At 34.6% G+C, this 23,418-nt stretch overlaps 2 protein-coding genes and 1 long non-coding RNA gene across 3 annotated transcripts in view; 2 read left to right on the forward strand and 1 right to left on the reverse strand.

Annotated features, from left to right (window-relative positions):
• On the forward strand, positions 1–23,128 carry LOC140752141 (uncharacterized). Its single transcript, XM_073086323.1, has 4 exons — positions 1–227; positions 18,059–18,153; positions 18,547–19,294; positions 19,611–23,128. Exons 1-4 carry the CDS (start codon positions 188–190, stop codon positions 22,196–22,198), a joined length of 3,471 nt encoding a protein of 1,156 aa, XP_072942424.1. The 5' UTR covers positions 1–187; the 3' UTR covers positions 22,199–23,128.
• Positions 13,181–13,529, forward strand: LOC140752461 (uncharacterized). Its single transcript, XR_012103438.1, has 2 exons — positions 13,181–13,233; positions 13,325–13,529. It is a non-coding gene; the product is annotated as an uncharacterized LOC140752461 (long non-coding RNA).
• LOC140752144 (activating signal cointegrator 1) overlaps positions 23,115–23,418 on the reverse strand; it is a 6,472-nt gene continuing 6,168 nt past the window's right edge. The window contains exon 12 of the mRNA XM_073086327.1: positions 23,115–23,290. Within this exon, the coding sequence (XP_072942428.1) occupies positions 23,202–23,290 (89 nt within the window). The 3' untranslated portion in view covers positions 23,115–23,201. The remainder of the gene's footprint in view (positions 23,291–23,418) is intronic.

Below are 23,418 nucleotides of genomic sequence, written 5' to 3' on the forward strand. Positions count from 1 at the left end.
AAATCAAATAATAGTGGTGGCTGACAGATATAGATCACCACCACTTTTCCGTAACCTCCCCGGCGGCGCGTGCGCAGCGTCAGTCGAGCGCACCGCTCGAGCCAGGCGCCACTCCGCTGCCCAAGTGTTACCAGTGTGTGTCTGTGATGCTGGCGTGTGTACCCACCCTTATACTGTGATCGCCGACATGTCGATTGTTAGAACTGTGGACCGTGTGAAAATGTATCGTAAGTAACTAATAGTACATTACAATACGAGGACGAAAAATTTTTTTCTGACAAGTGTGAGTTTGCAGGCCGAGCCGCAGGCGAGGACTGCAATCACACGAGTCAGAAAAACATTTTTCGTCCGCGTGTTGTATAAAATTTTATATTACGGGGTCGGAAATGGGGGTTTTGCGCACGCGAAGCGTGCGTAAAACGTCCATTTACGCACGCCGTGATATAAATTAATATTTATTTATGCGTAAAAAACTATGTAGATTTATTTTTATTTAATAAGCGAAACAATATTTGTAAAATAGTCTAAGTATTAATTCAATCTAGAGTAAGATGAACGCTCTTATGAACTTTGCGTTAAATATCGATTAAATATAACCACAAGAAATATTTCAGAATATAGGTACAATTTCCGCATTAATCAAATAATTACAATGGCCAATGAATACCCAGATTTTTTAAATTAAATTTAACAGATTATTGATATGAAGTTCATGTTAATAAATAATCCTTGTGACAGCTATGTATAACAATATCGCCTTCCTATTCTGTAAGAATATTAATATTTCTAAGTAATTTTTATTACATTCCATAACATTAAAAAGTGTCTTCAACGAGCTTAAGTAAGTGAGAAATGTAGGTAAACAGTGCAATTATGATAAAGTCGTCGGTTATGGTACAATTATATGCGGGACCGTTAGCGGGCAGCGGCGCGTTCCGGAGCTCGCAATGGAGCGGAGGATTGGATGCCGCTTTGAGAAAAGTGGGCTTTGAATCCGGATTCTATTATTCATTTCACTTAGTATTCTCGAAAAACACTTCAAGATACTTGCAACAAACTGTGATCTAAAATTACCAGTGATAATAATGATAGAGACAACGTTGAAAACATAATTAATCTTTGTGCTTCATGTTTTTGAGTTTAGTTACGTATTTTACACAACAAAATACGATAAAACGACGACAAATGGACGTAAAGCAATGTCAGTTTATATAAATTTAACAAGTAAGAAATTAATTTTAATTTCTTACTTGTTAAATTGATTGTTATACCTTCGATTAGGTATATTTTTTGATTTAAGACTACTAATTTAATAGTTCCGATTGAATGATGATGAACTACAATATCTCATTGCTTCAATTAAGTACATTTCATTTCATAGATAAGTACTGTACTATGTCAGTTCGTAGAAGTAACAGCTTTACCACAGCATCTACGGTGCGCTGCGGTTTTTCCACTCATTTCCATGACTCCCAATTTCCGTTTTTATGAAATGTACCAAAAGAACATAGAGTCCACATGACAGTCCTGATGATTACAGATGAAGGACATCTATAATCAATTACAAGATAGATAAAAATAAAGAGTTCACACAAAAAGATGTTTGTTCTACTTTGCATGTACTTAGGCTGTCTAACTTAGTCAAATTGTCAAAGACCTCAGTAAACTAGTTTACCCGGACATTTAACCTACATCTTAACATGAGCAAATATTAACGATAAGTTGACCGTGGAAAATGTAGCAGGAAAACGTTAATAGTTTATTTTATATTCTGCCATAATTACCTCGTTATTGCTGAGCCTATTAAAATACATAAAATTATCTAACGCGGTCTTATTGTTTATTTTTAGTTCATTCATTATATTTATTACATTTGAGCACTACGAAATTGAAACAAAATTTCATCTGTAGTTAAAAATATATATAAAGAAGTTCCGTGCGAACTTATCTCATAATCTGTAATAGTAATTGCCTGGCAATGATATACGAGTATGCTTCATAAAAATATTCAGGACACTTTAATAGAAATTGAAATATAAACGACAAACCAATTTCCGTGAGAGAGGTCAACATAATTATGGAAAATTCGTGTCATTATTCCAAACTGCATCTTTATGGGTTAAAATAGCCAACTGAACTTAAATAAACAGTTATTCATTGTTTATTCCAAAAAATAGAAAAGAAAGCGTGATAGATTAAAGTTTCACTTTTATTGTTATAAAATTTGTTAGAGTTATAATTTCTCGTTCAGAGTCTAATAAGTATTGTTTGGGCTAGGCAGAGGTACTAGAAAAGTTATGTAATTTTAAAATAATTTCCGTCTTCCTGGTATTCTTTAAAAAAGGTGTTTATTTATAGTATTTTACAAGATTTTTTTACATAATAACAATACATACAAAGTTTCCAATTTTAGGGCAACCAACTTAGAATCTTTAGGAATAGCGAAGTACCTACGGCTCCTTCTCCCTTTGTTGACATTTAAAAGTCATTAAGAGTAATTTATTCTCGAGAATTGTTGAATCGAATCGATTCCCTACCTAAAAAGAGGTGTGGTCAGAGGAAAGTTCGACGCACCCATGATTTGAATTCGTTTCAGTCATGGTCAGTTAATTTCGAAATGATAAAGGAACAAATGGCTTTAGAACTTAGTACAGTAGCATAGGTAGGTACTCACTTGTTTAAATCTACCATATTACTCGTATTTGGTGAATAATTAGTGCATTTTTAAGAGTCTAACACCGGTTATATCTACAGACATTGAACGTGTCAGGCACGGGTCGTGGCAGATAATATCATATTATCTCTATAATATTTTGATTGGATGGGCCTGTACGAGACTTGATGTATGTATGCACAGATGTAAGTGATGCCTTATTGTGTAGGCCAATATTTATATGACAATACTTACTTAGACAAATTAAAGCAATTCCAATATAAAAAGTTTTGGTTCCGTTAATCATAAATATTGATACATTTACACTGTTATCGAAGTAATTTATTCCAAGATTATTCTGTTAACGTTTAATAGACAATCATGTCAGTAATGAGTCTTCATAAATACAAGATGTAATAGAGTTAATTAAGGAAATGACTGTGTATCAGTAAGTAGTGTGACAGCATGAGGTTTATCTATGTAATTAGAAAGCAAGACTAAAGCTGCATTCAGCGGAAGTCCACGATGCATGTGGTGTCCGAGGAGGAATCTATAGGTTTACTCTCGGATTCGTTATTACACAGAAAGTAAATAGAATTACGTGACGGATGGATGCTAAACAAAATGTTAGAAATAAAAGAAGTCGAATAGTAATCGAATATATGGTTCATCAGATGCATGCTACAATTTTTTATTTTTTTTTTATTTTAAGTAGTTCGGAAGATATTTTGGCTTTGGAAAACCAACGGTAGAATGTTCGAAGGATAAAAGTATTTTTAGCTTGCATCAATTATTGGTGTATCCCATCGATGCCCACAAATGGCATGGGGATGCCTATAAATAATGATTGTAAAGTGTATGTATATCTTTTTTAAATATATTTATCATAAGAAATTGTCGTAATTTCGAGGTACCTATCATCAATTCGTACAAAACTAGATAAAATATTATTACAGTTTACCGGTTGCATTAACTCACAGCAATGAAATGAAAAACTCATCAATATTATATTTTCTATCAATCAGTCGATAGCCTCTGGGAACAATGTAATCATTTCCTACTATGTAAGATATAATTTTCCATCTAAACGAGATAATGTTTTTCCGTCGTTGTGGTTGTGTGACAGGCTAGTTTTCTTGCCTTCGTCATTATAATAATAAGCTGGTTAAAGGCGTAATATTTCTGATATTATGCTAAACTACGCCTGCGGCTATTTTATGGACATAGTTAACGGTATTTGTACTTTTATGACGTATTTCAACAATATCGAAAATAATAATGATTGTTACAAAAATCGTAAGCAATGAAATAAATAACTAGTAATTAAATTTTATCACGAAATTTAAGTAATAAACGAGCACGTAGACCCAATGATGGCGAGTTGACGTTTGTGATCAATCCCAAATTGGTTGTTGAAGACTAAATTGAAACATATCATGTAAATGCCAATGCTCTACACGGAAACACAACTTTGACCATCATAATAAAACAGAACAGTACTTTACACTGCAGCTGTACGGTACCTGTACCTGTAAGTACCTTTTGGGCGCGGGCGCAGTTGAATTTCCAAAAGTTCCTTCCTTAGGACGTAGGTATTTGACATACATCGTAAGTAAGTACATTAAAATCTACTCTACTAAGTACACAATTTATTTTATTATTCAAAACAACTCAAGAGTATTAATTCATAAATCAATGCAAATTAATAGAAATAGTTCAAACAGAAAGTAGAGGAATAATGATTTCTACAGAATAAAATATCTAATAAGTAAAATGGTGGTCATAACTGAGCGAATTCTGTGGTTCCACTCGGCTGGTCTCCGTCGCGACGCCCATACTTTATGAATTTAATAAGCAATTTCTCCTGTTTGCAGATTTTCGGATAGTTACAATTGATATTAACATTTTCTATATTTTATGAAAAAACCGACAAGTTATGTAAAAACTAAAGGTTATTAAGATGTAAAGAAATTCTCTACAATTTCCAAGGTTTAGAGTTATACATTAAACAAACAAAAAAATATTTACCTTATTCTGTAACGCAACTTAAATAATCTACTTAGGTACTTATCTAGTTAATATTTTTACAATCCTTCGTTTTGAAAAGCTTGGATTTCATAACTAGGTATATGTAAAAGTCACATATGCGTCTAAAATTAATCGTTAGGAGTAGTAGCGCGTCTTCGGTTATTTTCCGGCAGAGATCATTACACTTTAGGGTATCTTACAGTCAAAGATGTTTATTACGACCGATTGCAACATAAAAACAATGAAAGTCGCCATTACTTTGCTACGGTAACTGCCCTAGAACACTGCACACACGATAAACGTTAAACTCAGTATTGTGCGATGTTAATCGGACTAAACAGAGAAACATTTGTACGCTCCGATTTCGGGTACTAATTAACTTTCACTGAAAGAAAAGTGTAGGGCTCAAACGGTCCCGTTACGTAATATAGGTATTACATACGCCGTGGCCATCCTTTTACGTCATGTTATGTGGAAAGCGGCCCATAAAATATAATGAATCACATATATAAATGTACAGGCCATTTATTTTATTACCGTTGCGTAGCACTATACGTAAGTTTAGCTGACATGCGTATAAATATGTAACATCAATGAAAATTAGAACAAAAATATGAGAGGTAACCATTACGTATTTTATATACCCGAACTAAGTTTTGTTTTTATAAATGGAATAAATTAAATAGTGGAATTGTGTTTAATGTATGGCCTAACACAGTAAATTAAACTTATATATACATGTTTAATCAAAATTTGTATAACAAAATATTCTTTAAAATCGTAGACTGTTTTATCGGTACTACTATTTCTTATCCTGTAGACGTCCGCGCTATATAAAAAATGAAATGTCGTAAAAGTGTTCTCTTAGTTCTACGTTTTAAGTACCGACAATAGTTATACCCACTTTGTTCTTTTTTGATATAAGGTAGAGGCACTTATATGAGGCATTCAATCTTAGTACATAAAATACGCGCGTATTTTATGTACTAAGATTAAGATAAGGACTCACAGGACTCCGTTTATATACCCATGGGTAGTAGTCGCCACTTATCATCCGGTGCTTTTTTACTTCATCAATTTTATAAAAACCTAATTGCGACAATGGTCAGCTTTCTGTCTCCACTTTTCAAAACAGTTATTCTATACACATAAATACTGTGAAACGCTTGTAATTCTTTCATATATTAATAATAAAATGCAAAGTATAATTATTCCTTCAACTGGAAACTCTCTGTAATCTATCTGTATTCATCTGTCAATCATGGACCAGCCATGAATCAGCAAGTCTGATGCTCTTTTCCTGTGTTCATTGGTTGCAGGTGATTTCTCTTTTTTTTCTCTGCATACATATTTACATACGTATATCTATTTTATTTTTGTATTTGTGTCGTCGAATGTACTCGATTAAATAAAATAGAAAAAAATAGATTTATCTATTACCAGTTTGACTTCAATATGACTACGAAATAAAGTAAAATGCTTTAACAACCACAATGAACCATGTCGATAGGTCTATTTTTGGGTATCAAATTTGTTTGATCAAAGAAAGATGCCTACACACGATTAGTTGAATTTGAGGAAAATAAGATTTTTAATTTTGTTTTTGTATACTTTGTTCACTTGCAAACAAGTTGTAGCTATTCGTCAGTGGATTTGATACACATAAACACACACTCATTACCTATCATCTAGAGTTCAAATCCAAACATCTTCGTCCAGACAGACATCCATTTGGATGTCTCTCTGGACGATATCAAGAGATCAACAGATATCAACAGACAGACATCCATTTGGATGTCTGTCTGTTGATATCTGTTGTATCCATTTGGATGTCTGTCTGGACGGAGGTGGAACCCATAATCCTTAGTGGCAGATAGGTGTGTCAACTGTAAAGCCATAGCTCGCCATGCTAATCATCAACAACATAAAATAACACAAACTTTCCATTAATGCGATATTACGTGTAAGCTATTACAATATCCCAGTGCGCGGGCAGCCTAATGAAGAAAGAAAGAAAGTGGTAGCCGTATCCGTCACCGAGGCGTGGTAATCCGATCACGTCGCCATGGAAAGTGACGCTGGAGCGAAGGTCATGGGCACTGCATGATAATGTCCTTGCCATGATGGCTGCATACGTAATAATATCCAGTGTATTTATGGGTACACTTCGAAGGGCTATCGAATGAAAGTGAGTTTACTTTTATCGTGTTGGAATGTATACCGTTATAATTAATCGCGTAATTATAGTGTATAGTGTATTTATAGCGTAATACGTGTTAAAAGTCTATAATTCACAAGCATCTATGAAGAGAGTGATACATTTTAGACCAATATCCGTAATAGATTACAAGCATTTCAATTTAAGAAGGTTATTTTCCTGAAGTAATGTGGTAATGTAATGTTATTCCAAAATTTGGTTCTATGTCCTCCACATATCTAAGACTAATAACTTTATATAAACATTTATAGATATTATGTATTACATAATCTCCTTGCAAATCATAAACCTAATTTCCGCTATCCGGAAACTCACAAGAGAAAACTCGAAGCAATGTGGTCATAGAACATGCTACTTATCCTGTTACCCAACACAATGTAATAACACTTTTACTGCTACAAAACACTTCTATTGATGGCTTCTTTCCCACACAGCCTTCTTTTTATTCTACAATGAAAGTGAGCGATTTTACGACAGTGTGGAGCTAATCAATTATTAAAATTGTCGTGTGAAATTGTCCTCGTGTTTTACAAGTCAACGAACTATACTCTCGTTTTCTATAAATTTAAATAGCGGTGTTAAAGTCTAGTCTAAGTACTCGGGTACTATGTAAAGGTAATTATACAATTTGCTAGCACAATAGTTATTGCGCCAGGCTTTCATTCACATATCAAGGATCAAAATTTAGTGTTTAACTCAGTTTCGATTCTCAATCATCGATACATTTATGTATATAGAAAATAAAGAAAATATTCTACCTTTTAATGAAATAAAAAACGTATTATATTATTACTTTGCAACGTATGTTATTTTTACAAGTTATTTTAAATATAATTTCATACAGATATAAAAAAAATATTTTAAATATATAGTTTATGAGGCGAAATATCATGCCTACCCATGCATCTGCTATTTTTATAAAAATGTTTATTATGAAAACATTGTAAACTTCATTAACCTTGTACTTGACACCTTATACGAAGGTACTTTGTCGGAACCGTTTTATATAATCATACGGTACCTACATATGTAATATGACCTCTTGGTTAAGATAATGAAATACTAAACATAAATCGTGTTTAGTTAACTGGTATTTAACAAGCTTTGAATTAAATCCCTAACTTACGTATATAAATGTAGAGTTTGTAAGCGCGTTGAAGTCTTTTTCATAGGAAAAATGTATGATATTTTTCATACGCGGTACTTTTTGATATCGTCATAAATTGTTTCATTAAAATGTCTTCTTTATTTTTATCGATAAATTATTAAATTATAAATCTAGACAAAGAAATCTTTAAACGGTAGGTACCATATAAAATACGCACACATACATCCGAAATATGTTAAAACACACACAATATCAAGAAGTAGTGAGGAATATAACTGTATTTCTTAAAGAACAATACATTATATAAGCCTTGCATGAGAATCAAGTTATCGGTAACAAGATATGCAACTTTTAACAAAATACAGATCAGTAGGTTTGTAGTACGTGTGTCATTGAACTTTCGTGATTGCGATCATTTTATTTTATTACCACTTTCGGTTGCCTGATAAATTGGTACAAAACAATAACAATACCGGAACGCTACCTGGTATTTACTTCTTTTGAAAAATGCTCAAAGATCCTCAAATGGATACGTTGCTTCTGTTTTAAAGTATTTTAATCATATCAATTTAATCATATTAAACTATATGCACTTCTTCCACTGCTGTATTCTGATTTAACGTATAAGTTGGGATTGATAAGGCAGGGACTGATATATCCTTGTGGTCAACCTTAGGTAAGACTTCCGTACCATTTGATATCTCCTAAAAATTGCCAATCAAAATAAAGTGAACTGAATTCATTAGTTCGAAACAGAAACAAATAAATACACACAAAATGTGTTTATGGCCACTTAAACACCGGTAAATGGTCGACGGAACTGGAAAGTGGAACTGTTAGCTCGTAAATTATTGGGGAAATACTTCCGAATCATTAGGTGTATGCAAAATTGTGGCTATCATATTAGGTCTAAGTGTGCTGTTATTTCGCCATTCAGCGAATTGGAACCGTTCATATTTTATATTTCTATTTTAACTTGAATTCTCAATTCGAATTTTTAGGTACACATATGGTACCTATTTTATAAAATTCATTTTTGAAGCCGTCCTCAGGACATAATATGTAGGTTTGTAGTATCAATTCTGTGAGTCTTAATGTGCTGATAAATAGATAAATTAAATTTGAGTTCCAGAAGTTTAGATTAATCTTTTATTCAAGTGTTGGATCGTTTTACGAACAATAAGGACGATATGAATATATGAAAATTATTAGAGTGTATAAGAATAGCTTTTAATTTAATACCAAAATGCATAAGTAAACAGATAATTACAATAAGTCTCACATTTCTAATGTTATTTAAAATGCAAAACAAAGCACCGTACGATAGGACGCTAAGGCACATAGAACTTAAAGACATACCGAAAATTTTAATAATCTGTACATAAATTCATTGTTTTCTCCTGTGAAATTATAATTTACATAACGTTTCGTTATACGCATCCGTGACCACGCATCAAATGCTCGTTTGAAACACGCGGCTGCTTAGTTTTCGTTATTAAAAAAACAAAACTATTACTACATATAATTGAATATTACGTAATAAGTAAATGAACCTACTGGTATTGCGATTCTCTGCAAATACTCGCAAGTACTGAGCAAAAAGTTATTGAGCAATTTCTTAAGAAATTTGTATTGAAGTCTATGATGAATTCCTCATTACATGAGTTACGTGGTTTCCTATTTTAATATTTTTTGTATGCTCATATAACTAATGCGATGATTTTAACGACTTGGAAATATTTCATTTATAAAAGGTTGCTGTTCATCTATCTGGTATAGGAGCGGTTCTAATGAATAAAACAATACCTAATTAGAAACTATACAAATTGCAAAATCATCTTCCATACAAAAAACAATGTCAATAATAGGTACATTTACAATATAAATTAGCAAATCTTGTACGACAACTTTAGCTTAGGAACGAAGAAAACTATTGAAGTTCTTAAGGGTTTTTATAATAAGCACACGCATGTATCTACAAGCTAAAGACCCATTAGTGCCTTTACGAGTTAACTGGCATTTAACTGGGCGCGTAACTGGTTTGGTCTGACTGCATTTATGTTCTATGTAAGCCTAATAGATAGGTAGGTAGACCACGTGATGAAACAGTTAAACTAATATCAAATGATTTAGAACAGAAAAACCCCAGAATGTATATTAGCTGTACAGTGTACAAAGTGACGCATGCGCTTATTTGGTGCAATCGTCTGCATTTCAGGAAAACAACTTTTATTTTCGACTTTATACAGTCCACTCTTATTTGTGCAGACGGTACGTGTTCTCTCGAGCGAGATGAAGGCATAAAAATGTGGTTCGGAGTGTTTTCTCGTAGCGAATAGCTGGGGTGAAACGTGCCACGGTCCGCGGAGCACCAGCACGTCATGTGCGATACTGGTGGAATATCATAGATAACGCTGAAGCTATACTCTATAGACTGTTGTGAAGGTAGATTTTATGTACTTTTTATTAAATCGAAGCTAGTATATTGTTACATTTGTAACGGAGTCTAAATAGCAAGAGACTCACTGAAACTTCATTATGAATGAATATAATCACGTACCTGTCTTATTACATTCTTTATACAAGGTGTAACCATCACGAACTTCAGCCGTAATTTTGTTCAAATTTTCGGGTAAAAATAATGTATACTTATTACTTATAGATTACTATAAGTATACTTGTATACTTATTAAAGTATACATTATTTTTAGTAATAAGTACCTATACATTATTTTTCACGTATGTTTTTTTCGAACTGGCTTCATTAACGAAATTTTGAGAACAAACGGCAGATTGAGATTATTACTCTCCTAATAAAGCTAGTCAGAGGGTAACTATACATTTTATGTCTTTTACCGTGCCTTCAAACTTTATTCATTTTATAACTTTAAAAATTAAACTAATGTCATTTTTTTATTAATGATAAAATGATTTATGATCACTTACCGAATTTAGTGTAAAAACAGAAACAACTTTAATTAGATAACAATTATCTACCATCTAGAAATAATCAGCTTTAAAATAAGTAATTTACTAAGAGCAACGACTACTTGTAGCAACTAAGATTTTCTCTTTTTCGATATTACGTGCAATAAGTAACGCTCGTGTATATGTAAATATGTGTAACAGATCATAAATCCATGTTTCATTGCGAAATTCAATTCACGTTTTCATTAATTACATTTTCACTGTTTTCTCGATTTTTATCATAGCTACTAGCAGAAGTACTATTGTAAAGTGACAGACATTGTTTTTGTTATTTTTTTCTGTAAATAAACACGAAATTCAGTTTTGCAATTTTTTTTGCAAAGTAATTTAAATAATTAGAATTATTATATACAATATATATGTAGTACAGGGATAGACTGCTTTGTTGTCATAAATGTAGAGAACCCGCAGACACAGCAGTTTAAACATTTTAAAATGTAAAATTATAGCACGGGCGATATCGTTAATTTTATAAATTGAGTACATATAGTTCCGTAATAGATACTATTTATACATTTATAATTTTAGATTCCAATACTTATAATAGTTTTATGATTCTCATTAAATAAATTATGCCTCTCTCTATAAGTTAGGTATCTACCTTTCCTTGTACAGTACCCCTACCAGGAGTTTTTACGTTTCGACAAAAATGACTGTTTTGGTATTTGTTTACGTATTTGCCCATACAAATTCCAATCAGCGCCCCTAGCGGATTGTTTCCGAAGTATAGTGTCGGAACACGAGTTACAAAAACGGTTTTTTTACAATAATTACGTTACGTTTGAGACATAAACAGCCGTCAAATCGCGATTTGGCATTATGAGTTGCTTATTTGACAATTATCAATCCGTAAAATACGTCATGACATTTACATTAACGGACAACCGAGTTGTCAGTCAGCGGACTTTTCGCCGTGTTTTGTGTTTTGCTCATTTTGTTTGAAAATGTTTGCCGCTAAATACCATTTTGCTGGGAAGATGATTGAGCAGCAGGAGGAAGCAGACCATCGGGCGAGGCAGCGGCTATATTTAAAGAAACGGAGCAACGTATCTCGTGTCTCGGAGAAGAAGTTCATCCAGTTGTACCGGCTCTCAAAGAGGGGGTTTACCTATTTGTGCACAGTATTAAGGGAAAATACTGATTTAAGGAAATCATAAAGGGTGTCGCTGGAGACTAAGGTAAGATTTTGTTTTCTATAGATACCTAATAGTTACTTGTCGTACAATACAATGTACAAAATTGTTATATTTCTAGGTTCTTAGCGCTTTACTATTCTACGCCAATGGCGATTACCAGCGTGTCATTGGCGAGGCTAATTACCTGTCGCAAGAGACGATTAGCGGGTACGTGCGGGAGGTCACGGAGGCATTAAATCACCCTCATGTGACAAAAAAATTTATTAAATTTCCATGTTTGCCTGAAGATAGACAGCGTACCACACAAAAGTCAGTATTTAACAATTTATTTATACCATCTACATTTTAGGGATACATGTAATTTTAATTTGAATAACCTTTTGAATTACTTTTAGTTTCTACAACAAGTATGGCTTCCCGGGTGTCTTAGGAAGCATTGATGGCTCCCATTTCAAAATAAAAAAACCCAAAAGGAACGAGGAACACCTTTATTTCTGTAGGAAACATTATCACTCCATTAATGTGCAAGTAGTAAGTATAGGCATTAATATGAAATTTATATAGCAAGTGACTAAATTGAAACATACAAGTTTTTGTTTTGCCAGGTTTCGGATCATTAGGGCAGAATATTATATGTCAATCCCAAATTTGGTGGAGCAAGTCATGATGCCTTCATATGGAATAATAGCACCATTAACACATTTATGCAATCTTTACACCGGAATGGCGAATCGGTTTGGCTTTTAGGTAAAGCGATATATGTTAATAAGTAGGTCAGGTTTCAGTTATTATGCTTATTAATAATTTCGATTCCATTAATTTTTACAGGTGACTCTGCGTACCCTCAAAGACCATGGCTCATGACGCCCTACATAAACCCAACACCACATTCTTCTCAAGAATCATTTAATGCAATACACAGCAAGACAAGAGTCATAGTTGAAAATACATTTGGACGACTCAAAAACAGATGGAGATGTCTGCATAAAGACAGAGTATTGCACTACAAGCCAGACAAATGTGCAAAAATATTGCACTAGACTTTAAAGACATAATATTGCACTAGACTTTAAAGACTTCCTGTCTGATGAAGAAATACTTGGTAGTTGTTAAATTCCTTGTAATATATATATTTTTTGTATGAAATCAATTTTAATTTTTAAAAGGTACATAATAAAATATTTTGTTTTCAGAAACTCCAGTCATTGCTGTGCCTTCATTGGATCCACAGCAGGCAGAAGATGACATGCTGTTCCTGGGTCGCCAGATACGCGACAGGCTGGCTACCAGGCTACACGCAGCAACCACATAGTTTTTTTTTTACTTATTCTTCTTTCTCCTACATATAGATAAGATACCTTCCGAAGCAGTGGTAGAATAAAAAAGTATGAACTGCAACCCGGCACTTTCATTTCCAACCTTATCATCATTATTGCTTTGTAAGACATTAGTTTTATACAATAGGTGCTATAATATGTAATAAATACTCAAAATGTTTGCCTTCTCGTTCAAACAGTTTTTTCTTTTATTATTTTTGACAGTTACAAACTTCGCAATGAAACTTTGTATTTGAATTTTTTTTTTAAGGCGGCAACATAAACCTTTTAGTCCAAATATTTATTTAAAGTGTTATATTGTTTTTTATATTAAAATATTCATTTTTAAATTATTTAAATTTGCAAATGTGTTTTTGTAAATATTTGTTATATAATTAATCAATAATATTTTGGCATAATGTTCATATAATGTGGTACAACATTTGACGCGGTACAAGTAATACTCAAAACATAAAATTAAATGTCTAAATTGACAGAATGGCGCTTTATGTTTTGTCTCACTTTTTTGCGAACATTTGAGGGAGACAAAAAGTTCAAGGTCACTTGAGCACTTACTTTTGTTATGTTTACTCAGTGGTGCGTTTTTGACAAATCATTCTACTGAATCTAACGGAACAGAAGAATGGATTGAGCATACATAACGTAAACATTTGCGTTGTTTTGAAAACTCCTGGTAGGGGTACAGGACACACGCGTAAGCAAAAAAAAACACACGTCAATTAATCCTACATCTACAACAAATAAACCTATTAAAGTACTAATTGTATCATACGAAATAGCGTTCAATGTACGCAATCGCAAGGCAGTCGATCCAATTCATAATTGTTTTTATACGCACTGTCATATTGACATATCGTATCTTGCTCTTGCACGTTTTAACCGCAAAACATGACCAATAAATCACTCAAAACAAGACACAAACACGTATCAATTGATTAAATTAGTTTGCAACATACTGCTCTATGGAGTCTTACTAATGAGTCAAACGCTTATGCGGTAGTAGAGTTGCAGCATGAGCATTGTTTTTTTTACCACGCTTTTATTAGCTTGATGTATGTATGTACGTATGTATGTATGTAACGGAAACTTTGAACTCGATTTTTACTCACTTTGAACGGTCCGATTAATTTATAATTTTGAACAATTGTCAAGAACCGATGACAATACGCGTTTTTAATAATTTTATCACATTCACTTCATCTTGATCGTCAGGAATCAAGTTTAACGATTTTCCTTATGCGATTTTAGCGTGGTTTTCAGTTTTTAAACTATAATTATTATGTTAAAATGTTCGTGTATTCATCCAAATCCATCCGTGTAGTTCAATTATGTGGGGAGAGTAAGTTACTTATTTTAAGTTAGTAAGAACAGGGATCCCTATTTAAATAATATAAGAAAAGTATTTCTACCACTGGCCCGCTTTGAATGTAACTTTTTGAGAGGTCGCGTTAATTATATATCTACGCGAATCGTCTGACGGACGACACTGGTGATCTAAAAGCTGAAATTTTCTTCAAGTTATTAAAACTTACTTCAACCAACTAAATTAGCCGTATTCATTGCATTCCTTATAATCATTTATTTCGTATCCGTTTATAAATGCATAAGTATTTCATAGATACTTTTAATGTTATTTGTAAAGGTACACACGTAGGTAATCACTTGATGACACCGGAACTAAAGGGTCTACGCGTGCGCCAGTTCACGCTACATGCACCTCGATGACAGAAGCCATTGTACGCCTAATTCTCGACAATTTGGATTCCTCGTTGCATTCTTCATAGGATCTAGAACACCGGTGTCTTCTCAACTATTGTTCTCGTCAACGACATAAATTACGTTATGTTTGGTACTTACCGTGAGACCATACGTGAATAGTAAAAAATATATTTCTGTTGTTTTTGTAAATGTATAATGAACTTCCGGGCGGATCCAAGGAAGGTGGTGTTTCAATTTTAACATAGGTCTCCTGAACATTATTACTCTCAGTAAACCAACTCCTATACGCTATAATGCGATGAAAGATGATAAATTGTCCATAAATCATCACATCAGCTTCAAAAATAGCTTTTTTTCGCCGGTTATACGCTGGACGTTTTTGGTGTAGTTAAAATTTACAAAAAAAGGCCACTACTAACCGAAAAAAAATAATGTTCTTGCGTAAAGAAGTCGATTCTAAGGATATGCGAATTATTCAAATATTTATAACGAGATTTAATGTATTAATACCGTACAATATTATGGTAAGGTGAAGACTAATGGTTTATTATAGTTAAGATTAAAGAACATATTGTATTTTATCGCAGTTTTCAAATTTATCTATCTAACATTACAACTCAAAAATTGGTACCTACTTAAAGAAGACATCGAGTTATTTGATCTTATCTATCCTAAATATGGATCCACATCGATATGATTCTATAGAAACTCTATAGAAAAGCATAACAAAAGAAATACTATGTGTAAACTGTGAATACACATATAGGCATGCGAAAGACGTTCCGATATGTAAACATTTTCGTAACAATAAATTGAATCCACTGAGTAATGCACTTTCACTTATGTTATGTCTATAACTATTGCATCACGTACATATTAATATGAATATCAATTTACCACACCATACGCCGCAAATCGATATTTAATGTGTTATGGTCTTGTGTAGCGAGGAGATTTAGTTAAGAAACCTTTTCACCTATTAGTTAGTCTCGACGCATGTCACAGACACTTTAGTGGAAAACTGTCAACACGCTAGATGGAAAAGAAAGGATATAATGGCAAAGAATAGTGTGTATTTTACCAGACGGCTTTTAAGAATTCATTTGTTTTATTTACTCAGAAAAAGTGTACAAAATGGCCAAACATTGAGCTATAAGAACGCATAACACATTCGTACAATAATTGGTCAAAAGTAAAATGATCGTTAATTATATGTACCGTTAAAACCAAAAATAATCGCGACCTAATAAAATTGCAACTTTATATTCTCATTCTCACACGAGAAAAGTGAAGCCAAGTTAGTACTTCTACCAGGTACTTATTTTCTTCAACACAATGGGGTCGATTGCGTCAACAACAACATTATTCGTAGCAGGTCCCATGACCATTATTAATCGTTAGTGCTACTGACGTGACCCTTGTGTAAAATGTATACCATTGTGTCACGCAATGGTAGAAAGTGATATGATTCGAGGCTTTCCTACGCGTTTTCCGCGACGCTTACTTACAAAGAAAATGATTGTTACATATTACACGCTTCTGTAATCTTACCGTTATTTATACATGCGTGTTATTAGCAAAATGGTCTTTTTCATGTAATACGTAAGAGATGTTAAGAAGTAAAGGCATGAACATTGAACTGGTTTAATTTTACACTGTCCATTGCTCAATTCCACGGAAATTCCTCTGGTCATGTTAACCCACATTTAGACCAAAGTACCTACACACAGTAACACTGACACTTACCTACTACACATTTATATTATAGATACGTCTATACTTAATTACATAATAGTAATTAGTTAGTGTTGAATCAAATGCATGAAATCTGTAATACTAAATACCTATAGGCATGTGTATTTTGAAATACCTATACAAAGTAGGAATACAAGTAAAGAACAGACTCTGTAGAACCACGAAGCGCAGCAGCCCCTATGTCCGGCTTAACCAAGATTTCTGGTCTGCGTCTCCTTTGTATGTACATTCGACACCTTACTGTAAGATTAAAATTATTGAAAACATTACTATTTATCGAATTTTATATAAATAATAAAATAGTTACATCCTGCAGTTTACGAATAAAGATGCGCGTGCGCGTTTTAATTTCACTCTCGTATTTTCTCCTAACGCGTGTAATTATAAAACTATCTACTAAATAGATACATACACCATACAATGTAGATTAAATCGAAAAACGAAATAAGTTACTACAACTGGAAAGTTTAGCTTATTAACGGAACTAATAAATTGATGAACATGGAAGTTTTTTGCGATTTAAAATCCAAAGCGTATCCAAATTCGTGAGAAGAATGTGAAAGAATTCTCGGTCAGCTGACAGCGCGTTACGCTCTACATACTGTGCTTTATTTATTTCTCATTACTAAGGCTAAATATTGAATTAAGATACCATAAAAAGTGTTTAAATGTATAGCTCGTCTTCCCGTTTAAACAACTAAGCAAGGCCAGTCCTTGATTGCTGATGACAAAAATTCATTAATGCAAAATCCACGCTTTATTGTAGCAACTGCAATTGATCTACTGCATTTAACCTGCTCACCCAATGTTTAGTCGTAATAACCCATAAAGATTTACCCAATTTCATAGATATAAACCAGTTGTTATTACTGAAGAATAAGATGGAATAATTCGAAAAACGAATCTACTTTGACAAACTCTTCAAACCAGAACCCATGTTCATTAGGCTGGTGTAAAAACAGAAATGTGGAAGCGGCCAAACATTAACGTCAAAAATTTGAACCACCGTTCTCTTGTTGCACGACTTAGGTACTTAGTTTTTTATACGAATTATAATCTTCCCCCTGATGCACGACTTACTTAGCCGTTTATATGAATTGTAATCGTACGTTACAGGAATGCGGCTATGGCTGGTAGCACTGGCGCTGCAGGCCTCGCTCGCCGCCGTCAGCTGCGCCAAGCACCATCGCCGCTCCATGGCGAATCAGGCGGTAACTATTCTTTACATATTTACCTAAAATTGCTGATAAAACTGGTCGAAGGGTGATTAATTTTTCAACACGAACCATCAAATAGGTGTATCAGCCGGAAAGTCTCTTCACCAATGTAATACAATTTTGATATATTCGTAAAAGGTTAAACTTCTCTTAAGTGATCCTTACGTAAAAAGACGAGTTGTTTTTTGTCTTATTGTTCTAATCTACCTACAAGTTATCATATTAAGTGCATTAAGATGATAATATTCATTTTTAATAATTTATTATCAAAAAAATACCAATGGATAAAATTAAGAACAGTATATTTTTCAAATTTGCTTTTTGAAACAGTACAGTGTTTTGTCACAGTAGGGTTACTGTGACTTAAAATACCTTTTTTGTTTGCAGGCTTTACCAGTATCAAAAGGCGGTTGGAGACCCGTCGTCGGTTCCGGTGGACTTCTGTACGGACCATTAGGAACAGCACCGCTACACGCTCCATCTTACAAATTGCCAGTACTCGACTTATATCCGTCGTCAGCTCGTCCGCACGTCGCGAGAGACGCGACAAAACTGACGACAATTGCGCAATCCTACCGGCCGACTACCCTCCGAACAATTCCCGCCCCGGCACCAACTCCCGCAAATCAGCCCATCAACTCTTACTTAAATCCCTTCGCTCTTCCCAACAACGGCCTCAGTCATTACAAATTCGTGCAAAACTTCCCAGTTGAAAGCGTCGTCTTCAGAAATCCCCACAACCCTTACTCCGCTCGGCCAGTGATTCAAAAGTACCAGACGAAACCGAAGCAACAATTCCAAAATAACGTATACCAACAACTGACTAACATTCAACCGATCCAGTTCGGCCAGTACCCTACAGGAAAACCGTTAGATATATTCGGCAACCCTGTAGAAGTTTACGTGAGACCCGACGCAGCGAAGCGACCTCAATCGGCTGACACTGAAATCTTCAAGCCCGAAGTTTTCAAGCTGCCTGACAACGAAGTAGCTCCTCAATCTGTGAGCCAACAGGTTAAGACAGCGCAGCAACAGACGTATGTTGGAACCCAGAAGTTCCCAGTCAACCCGAACGCTAACTACGCGTTCCAAGATTCGATATCGAACTACCAACAGTTTCCACCGAGCATATTAGGTAAGTTTTTCAAGTTGCCACCAAAATTTTAATTGCATCTTTAAATCCATTTTTTTCGGATGACTTTCAAAATACAGATTAACGTGTGGCGAAAAATTTACCAACATTATTCATTCTTCGCGAAATATATTTTAAAAGCCATATTTTTTCCGTAAATAGCTCTTTACCAGAAAATGCCTACTTGAAAATATAAAATGAAATAAATTACTTTGCCTCTGATAAAACTTATAGAAAAGTTTTTGCCTAGAGATATTTGAATATTACTCGTGTATATATATTTTTTTAATGAATTAATTGTTTCTTGTATCTTTTTCAGGCACTTTTGGATCATTTGGAGTGCAATCAGTAAAAGCAAGAGAACCGGCATACCCAACCAAAACTACATATATACCCCCGCAACCCACTAAGCAGACAATTTTCAACTCATTTAGCTATACTCCTAATTTTAAGTCCACACCAAGCTTATTTGCAACCACCACACCAAAATTATTGACAACGCCAAATCAATTTATTTTCGGATCCACATTAAATGACCTCAGGACTGTTCCAACTCCGCAAACTAAAGTAACATCTCCACCTAAGATAGATCCTAATGTAGGAACTAAAGGGCCGTTCAAACCTAGTCCTCAGGATCCGTTTGCCAAAAATATCCATAATTTCGATTATAACAAAATAACTACATATAATCCACCTATAATACAATCAACAACTACACCAAATACATACTACCATGATTACGACCAATATACGGGCCAGCAAAATTATAATAGTAAGCCGATAGTAGATTATAGATATGAAATTCAAAATCATAGAGTAAATGATAATATTGGAGTCAACCAACACGTTTCTCAACAGTATGCCAACCCACCTAACGGTAATTTACAGTTAGAGGGCACAAATAACTTCGCACCTTACAAATCTACATATGAAGTCACAGAAAATGAATCTGAGGATATCATAACCCATTCATCTCCGGGAGTTTGGGCAGTTACACCGGCTTCAAACAATAATCAAAAAACAACAGAGGAGACTATTACTAAACAAGTAAATAGCGATACCAGTTACGGTAGAACTACAACACCGACTCCTGAACTTCCTGAAGAATACGCAATTGTAACAGAGGCCGAGAAGGGTTATGAAATTTCCTTGAACTATGATAACCAAGTCGAATCGCAAAGTAGACGACCTCTCGGAGACGATTTTGAGCCAATAGGAAAGCACAAACTTAAAGACTACTACTATAAAGTATCAACTCCTAATTATGGGGAACATTCGTCCCCGAGGCGGACCAAGAAACCGACTGAAGCACCTAAGACAACACAAAAAGATATCACTACTACAACAGCCAGCACGAACAAAGAAGTTAATGAATTACCCGTTGAAGCTTTGCCAACATTGCCACCGAATAAACATTTTAAGCGGCCTAGCAACACAGAACCAATTGATAAAGATAGAATACGTAAACGGAACAAGATCAGGAGACGTCGTCCTCCACTAGCCAACGGCAACCGTTTTCAAGAAGAAAATAACACACGCAAAAATATACAGTCCTCTACAGAAGAAACACCCGTTAATACAGAACCAGAAGAAATCCATACTATAAGGCCCAGAGTCAGGCCTTCAAAAATCAGGACTGAATCTAGCTTAACTACACCAACTATTACAACTGACTTAACTACAAGCGCCTTGCCTACAATTTCACCAACAACACCAACTGTACTTAAAAAGAAATTAAGCCATCGTAAACCCTTAACAACAACCGCAGACAGACCTGAAACCACAACACAGTCTTTCAGAGATGATGAACTAAATAAAGAATCGCCTATAATGAAAATAGCCACACGTCCACAATTATCGAGAAATACCTACGAGACAAAATCGAGTGAGGTACCTGATTACAGCCATAAGCAAGATGAAAAGGACACGCCGACCAGCGACGTTGCTGTAAGTTTAAGTGATACACTTAAAACGACATCTGAAGCACTTAAAGACTTTTCATTCCACAGAGATGTTCGACCCGTCGAAATGACTACAACGGAATCTTTACGAGATGTAAACGAATACAGCAATGATGGTACAACCACCGCACGCACAGACACAACTCGTAATACTAGTAAATCCCAGAGACCGAGAATTAAAAATAAATACGATCGTCCAAGGTTCAGTGTTAAGGATTACAGAAACCGTCTAAGTTCTACGACGAGTACCACAGAAACTCCAGTTGAAACAACTAAAGTCAGATTTCCACAGAGGAAAATACCGTATAGCGAAAATGGGTACATCGTTGAAAATGAGACTACAACAGAAAGAAAAAAATTCACACCTAAAGACCCAAGATACAAAATTAATAGAACAGAAAACAACGAGCAAACAGAAAATGTACAATCTACAAGACAACCTGGAAGACAGAGGCACACCACTGTAGAAACGGAAAGCAGCACTCAAAAAATATCATCAAGAATCCGCAATGGACAACGTCGACCAAGGCCCACAGAGGAAACCATTGAGGCTTCAAGCCCGCCCACAGTCTACAACAAACGACCCCTGAGAAAGAAAATCAAAGACTCCGAGATAGGAGAATCTGTGCAAGACATAACAGTGACTGAGACAATAGTTAATGACCACAGAAACGATATAACCTCAGAAAGATCGCGGTCAGAGAGCGCTATCATGAAAATAGCAGATAAGAAACACCAGGACCACTTAGAACATATCTTCGAACACTCAAAACGTGTTTCAGACTTAACACTAGCGGCAAGCAAAGACTATAACACACCAGGCATGTTCAAGACTGTGGCAGCAAACAGCAGAAGGATACCGAACTACTTCACAATAGCAACTGACGACCCCATCCTACCAATAGAAGCTTTCTTTCCGCAACTAAACCAAAAGAAGGAATCGTAAAGTTCCTATTATTTATAAAGATGGTATATATGTCTAGATAACTTGTTACAGAAAACACCACTTCCTTGGAACCATTTCCTAGGTTCCAATTGAAAATTACGTTGCGTGCATTTCTAATATGCTACGCTCTGTTTTGTATTTGTGTGCTTGGCCATTATATAAGGCCACTGGACACATATGACGAGAAACCTTATTTTTTACTATATTTTATGCCATTTGCCACAAACCCCAAAACTTTACAAACGTTTGCTTATGATACAAGCGTTTGCAATCCTACACAAACAACGTCAAAAAGCTGTAGCCACATTATTGCATTTGTGGCAGTGTGGCAACTTGCGGACACGGCATTAGACTTCTCAATTATCTAGACATATATAACATCTTGTCCTATATACCCCAAAACCAAACTTTTCCACTGCCAAAGCGTCATTTTCTAAGACTATTGAAGCGTTAGTTAGGCGACCAGTCTTGTTTTCTTTGAAGTGGATACATTCCACCTGCATTTCCTTCTTGGCTGGTCAATATATAAATCTTGTGCTCTTGTGGTGCTCATGTTAGTGTTAGAGCTTTTCTTGTCACGCGGGTGTATGTCAGCATGCGTCTCTTCCTCACGCGTGAATTAAGTATCTCCAATCTCTACGCATCCTACGTGCGTTTAGCTTACAGATATTAAAAGTATTTTAAGAGGATTGATTGTGAATTGCACACATGCAGTCCAGAAACGCATGCAGCACAAACCCGCGTGATAGGAAAGCCCTTAGGTTCATACGTCCTTATAAAGTGATAGGATTAAGTATTAATGTATGTGGGTGTGATCTGAAGTTTTTACACATGTTGTGTAGGCTCCTTGTGTGTGTGCGTGAATGAAATCTTAAATATTTATATCGGACTTTAGGTATTAAAGTGTAAATAAACGTTTTCTTAATTTAACACGTTTTTTATTTAACAAACCTTAAATATTTTACATTTTATTAGAAATTCATTTCTAATAACTGTTATTTATTTACCCAGCATTAGCTTCATCAGCTTGCAATTTTGCCATTTTTTGGATACATTTTACAGCTGCTTGATGTATTGTTTTGTCAAGCGTATCTGAAAGAATAGAATATGAATTATTTATAATCATGCAACAAACGGATACTTTTCTGGATAGAATTGTGATAGAACTACTTGTAATCCTTTACTTATAACCTCGAATCCGTGAAGGGTCCACTAGGAAA

The sequence above is a fragment of the Epargyreus clarus genome, unplaced genomic scaffold (assembly GCF_041222505.1).
Source record: "Epargyreus clarus isolate Ecla_fem2 unplaced genomic scaffold, WU_Ecla_fem_2.2 ptg000024l, whole genome shotgun sequence".
NCBI classification, from domain to species: Eukaryota; Metazoa; Arthropoda; class Insecta; order Lepidoptera; family Hesperiidae; genus Epargyreus; species Epargyreus clarus.

What these genes read in the sequence shown, in the direction of transcription:
- LOC140752141 (XM_073086323.1), top strand. Translation starts at nt 188, where the DNA reads ATGTCGATTGTTAGAACTGTGGACCGTGTGAAAATGTATC. An exon ending in GGACCGTGTGAAAATGTATC is followed by an intron (nt 228 to 18,058) that starts GTAAGTAACTAA and finishes CGTACGTTACAG; the next exon opens with GAATGCGGCTATGGCTGGTA. An exon ending in GCTCCATGGCGAATCAGGCG is followed by an intron (nt 18,154 to 18,546) that starts GTAACTATTCTT and finishes TTTTGTTTGCAG; the next exon opens with GCTTTACCAGTATCAAAAGG.